This window comes from Carassius carassius, chromosome 40, assembly GCF_963082965.1.
Source record: "Carassius carassius chromosome 40, fCarCar2.1, whole genome shotgun sequence".
In the NCBI taxonomy this organism is placed as follows: Eukaryota; Metazoa; Chordata; class Actinopteri; order Cypriniformes; family Cyprinidae; genus Carassius; species Carassius carassius.
Window position 1 is genome coordinate 3,477,786 of NC_081794.1, and position 5,132 is coordinate 3,482,917.

Here is a 5,132-nt window from a genome sequence, read left to right on the forward strand (position 1 = left end):
CTCCAAGATATTCTAAAGGACCTATCTGAAAAGGTAAGACTCAAGCCACTGGAGTGCGGTTTCGGAGATGCCCTTTGCCAATTGGGTTGACAGGAGGATCTGGTGGTTAACGATGTCAAAAGCAGCAGACAGATCAAGCAAGATAAGTATTGAGGATTTGGCTCTTCCCAGTCTCAGTTGAATGTCCACTTCTGAAGCCAGATTACTTGCGGTAAAGGAGGTTGTTCTCTTTGAGAAAGGCAGAGACTTGGATGAACAGCTTGTTCAAGTGGTTTTTTAATTTTTTTTTTTTTGCAATGAAAGGGAGATAAACTGTGCAAGGCATTGGCCCTCCAGGATCTATTTTGGAGACCCCTGTCCTACAGAGTTGTTACTTTGCACATGCTTTATTATTTGTAACAATCAAAGTGTAATTTTTTAGAATAGTAGATATGCCGTCTCGCATCACATACATTATCAGTAGTTAAGTAGGTGGTCTTCAAGAGGATACTTTATTTCTCGCATTTAGACGCAGTCTTGACTTGGACTCGACTACAGCTCCACATCTACATCTGTAAAAGATGGTTTCTGTGCCCTTCAGGGAACGCAAGGACAAGTTCCGTGAAAAGAGGTTAAAAGGTCTGAGGAATCTCATTCTAGTTTTTGTCCAGGGTGAAGGAAACCACAAAACGCAGTTTCTGCTAACGATTTCCCCTCATGTGAGGATCAGGTTATGCAGTGTCTGACCATTAATCTTTGTTACTTCCCCCAAATTTGACAAATCTCCTTCCTGCATTGGTTTATAAATGCTCCGTGTTACAGAGTGTGAAATGTACACTCATATGAAACCAGTTTTGCTACACTGAACTGACAGAATAAAGTTAATGCTGCAATTTTAGCATAAAAAAAATAAATAAAAAATAAAAATACGTAAACTAAAAGCTCAAGCCCAAAACTAAGTTGCTTAGCATCAAGACAGAAACAATTTACTTGAATAAAACACTTGCTACTTAGATTATTAATGAGACCTTTATTTTGTGTAACATTAAAATGGCTAAAACAAAAAGGTTTATGGATTTGTTGAAATTAAAGCACAAGTGTTTTGAGAAACCAGTTTTCACATTGGTGTAGACCAAGACTAACCAAAAAAAAAAAAAAAAAAAAAAAAAAAAAAAAGCTTATTCATATACCATACATATTAATGCTAAACCAAAGTGATACTCCGAGGTGTGAACTTCAATCTTTGTGTGGGGTGGTATTGGTGGGGGGGGGTGGGGGATTGGGTTGTGAAAGAAAAAAAAAAAGAAGAAAAAAAAAAAGCGCTACTAGAAAGGAGTCAAAACTACAACTGCTAAGTTGCAAACTTCACAAATCTTTGCATTACCCAAACTAGAATTGCCGAACTAAGATTAAAAACACAGCTTTAGCTCCAATTTACTCTTAAACGAGGATTCTGCACCTTTAACTATATTACGAACCTAAAAGCTTATAAGTGCAGACTTGAGAACGGTATTAAAAGATGCCAAATGTTGAGCAAAAACACCCCACCAACAAAATGTATACATACCCATGGAGCTAAAGTAGTAACTTAAGTGGTGTTGGAATAAAATTAAGATGAATGCATACATGAACTAGCAGGATATCAAAACACTTCAATAAAAGGGCTGTATCGGGCTTTATACCAGACATATTCAGAACAAGTATAATTGTTAAAAGTGTTCTTTTTTTCCCCACAATCTGTTAAAATAGGTCACTTAGGATGATTGTCAACCCTCCCACTCAATCCTACCAGTATGCGGTTTCTAAATCAAACTCACTGTAAGGTTCAGGGGTATGAATTTCAGAAGAGAGGTCTAGAAAGTCCAAACCGGATGCCGTTTGGAAAACAGGACCAATAGCTCTGGTACCAGCCACCTGTGACGTCACAATCCTGCCGTTGACCGGTTGAACACTCCTGAATGTGTCCACCATTAGGGGAGAGTTGGCTGCCTTTATGTAAACACTTGTACTGAACAGGTCAATCTAAAATGAAAATGGTATGAAAGTGGTTGGACTAAAGATATTGGAATTGCTACTTTAAAAACCAACCACTGATGTAGGAAAAGTACTTCAGCGGTTACAAACTACAAAATCAGTTTTTCCCCAAAAAGCCCCGACTCAACGCAACCTACCAAATCCCAACTGACTTTGATGGGGTCTTTGAAGACGGTCCAAATAACACCTTCTTTGCAGTTTGGTATAGTCAAAGAGCCAAGATAACGGTAATATTTAGTCCGGTCCACTCCAGTAAGCAGATCATCCATGGAGATAGATTGAGTGATGCATGCTTTATCACCTGAGAAGCAGAAAAGCCATTAGCAAATAAGTTTGTTTTATTGATACAGCTCTTTTCACAAAGCAATTAAGAAATTTAAATACTGGTCAGTTTTGTGCAAAGCAAGCTTATGCGATTCTCCAATTAATAATGAAGATCCGATTGGTTGGGTACATGTCTGAAAAAGGCAATTAAGGGATATGCATAGTGGTCAGTTTTGACCGTAAATTCTCAGAAAGTATCAGTGAAGACAGCACTAGCAGAGTAGTCTGTAGAAGTCTGGTGAGAGTTTAATATTTCCAAGTTTAATTGCAAGTCATTTAAGCAACAAATGTTGAAATATAGGGACCGTTTTAAAATTACTAGCATCTCTGCTTACAGTCCTTACAGTGAAAGGAACATGCTTTTGTGGGAAAGACTTGACATAGTGCCCACCTGCAAGTAAGCCAGAAACCACTAGAGGGTCTTGGCTCAATGATTTAACCTCTTTGGTCTTTCGGGACAAAATTGACATCAGTTATTCCAAAAGATAAGTTTTACACCCATGCAAAACATGGTAAGTACTGCCACTTTTGCTGCCCAAAACTTGCCTGCATTGGCGATATCTGACAAGTAAGAGGTCAAGGTCTTCCAGCTCTCTGGTTTGCCCGTGTCATAAGTGGCCTGCAAGTCAGGAAATTTTACGGTTACTAAAATTCAGTCTTAATTTATTGTCAATACACACACACTTCTATTGGCATGAGTGGTTCACTGAAGAAACATTAACATCCATAGAACCTTTCCACTACATAAAAAGACTTTATACTTTAAAAAAAAAAAAAAAAAAAAAAAAGGCTGCCTGCAAATCCTTTTAAAACCTTTAAGAGTGTAGGAAACATACCTCAATGAAGAAACCAAGAACAGCCAATATAGTTGAACCATTATGTACAAACTTATTCACGATGTGCAGCTGAAACGGACACGACAAATCAGCATTTAATTAAAATTAAAATAAATCCTTGTATTGGTCTATGCAATTGTCATACCTCCATAGGGTATTGTTTTCCATCCACAGTGTGTTCAGATCCAGGCATGAAACTACCATTACCCCAGTGAAGATGAAACTGCGTACTGGCAAACAAGCCTGGCAGATCCCCTCCTTCCACATGCATTTTCTCATGATCTAGTGTAACTTTAACTGAAGATAAAGCCAAACTGCATTAGAAAACACCATTAGAACTGATAACTCCTGCATGTTGAAGATACAGCGGTAATAAACTAACAAGACATGCAGAGCCTTGTCTCATGCAAACGCACAAATAATGCAAATAGCAACATTAACTAACTTGTGGTGCCAGTGTTTTTAATCCCAGTCAAAGTTGTGTCGTCATCATAGCCAGTGAAGATGAAAGAGGTCAGATTATCATTTGCCTGGACATTGCTGGTTATGATGTCTATTGGAGACTGTTGCATTCCATTACAGTTTTTTTCTGCGATTATGGGCCAAACGACATCACCTAAGATGCAGAAAAGCACTTACAAGCAAAACTCACAAACTTCGCTTGAGACCTTTGTTCTTACAGGGCCATGAACAGAATTATGAAGTAGAAGAGAAAGACTTACTACATGATGGCATGTGATAACACCAAGCTGTGAAGGACCCAAATACAGAAAGATTAACATGCTTAAGGTAATTCAAAAAATAAAATTCCCTCAATGACATAAGGTTGGGTAAATGAAACAAATGATCATATCTTACCCATGGATATTGGTGCGCCATATGACACAGGCAACAGAGAAGCTGCAAAGCAGGTCATGAACCAAGCATTCATCTGGGATGGAGAAAAGGGACATACATGGGTGTGCTACACGCTCTCAAAACTCAACTATTTTATGTTAGTGGATTTTATATTTATATTCTAGCCAGATATTTTCTGTATGACACCACATAAACACTGTACAGGTAACTATAACAAGTAAAAACATACAACCTTAAAAAAAGATATTCAGTACTCAGTTGTGGATTATACCACTGCTCCCTTACCATTTTACTTAATTATATCAAATTTCTCTCTTTTAGTTAGCAGCCAAAGCCCAGCCAAAACCCTACTCTGAACAATTGCGCCTAAAGCTTTACACACAAAAGCTTTAAAGGTACAAACAAGCTCAACGTGATCACCAATAAAACATATAGTGACAGGTGTTCCCCTTTTGGGTAATTAAGGCCAGTTTGGATTAGGTGAAGCAGTTGTAGCAGGTCTCCACCCCCAGAAGACATGGGGACACACAGTACTAATCAATAGCCTGAGTTCCAAAAGCAATTTAGGTCAATTTCATGATTTTTTTTTTTATTTTAGGATTTATACATTAAGTGGCTAAACCTGTTTTCAAATTTGGTAATAATGTTTTTGAACATTTGATTTCTGAGAGATCATGCGATACTAAAGACGAGTAATGATTTTGAAATTTCAGCTTTGCATCACAGGAATTAATTACATTTTAAAATATAATTTTAAATGTAAATAGAAACATAGCAATTTTAAATTGTATTTCCTAATATTACAGTGTTTGCTGTATTTGTATTTAAATGCCTTATAAGGTTCTATGTGCATTCTGAGCAGTTTTGAGATATTGAGCTTCAATGGGAGATTTGTCAAACCCGAGAAAGCAAGTTAAGTAAAGCCCTAGAAAGAGTGGTAACTTATGCTGAGTTCAAGTCCTCCTGGGAAGTTCGTACTTAAGAGTTGACTACGAAGTCATAACTATGACATTGGGTGCAGTCAAGTTAGTTTTGTTGGCACACGTATCCGCGTTAATCGACTCCAGAGGCTTAATAAATTACAAGAAAATACAACAGGGT

The 5,132-nt window shown here is 37.5% G+C and overlaps 1 protein-coding gene across 1 annotated transcript; it reads right to left on the reverse strand.

Annotated features, from left to right (window-relative positions):
• Positions 1–1,725: 1,725 nt before the first annotated feature.
• ca15b (carbonic anhydrase XVb) lies at positions 1,726–4,442 on the reverse strand. Its single transcript, XM_059532966.1, has 9 exons — positions 4,317–4,442; positions 4,032–4,104; positions 3,896–3,922; positions 3,619–3,789; positions 3,319–3,470; positions 3,174–3,242; positions 2,884–2,956; positions 2,151–2,314; positions 1,726–2,001 (listed from the first exon to the last, which is right to left on the reverse strand). Exons 1-9 carry the CDS (start codon positions 4,317–4,319, stop codon positions 1,765–1,767), a joined length of 969 nt encoding a protein of 322 aa, XP_059388949.1. The 5' UTR covers positions 4,320–4,442; the 3' UTR covers positions 1,726–1,764.
• Between the last annotated feature and the right edge of the window lie 690 nt (positions 4,443–5,132).

Excerpts from the sequence above, each read along its gene's own strand:
- ca15b (XM_059532966.1), bottom strand. Across the intron at positions 3,243-3,318 it reads GAAAACAATACCCTATGGAG|CTGCACATCGTGAATAAGTT; the intron begins GTATGACAATTG and ends TGTCCGTTTCAG. Across the intron at positions 2,002-2,150 it reads TCAAAGTCAGTTGGGATTTG|ATTGACCTGTTCAGTACAAG; the intron begins GTAGGTTGCGTT and ends TTTTCATTTTAG.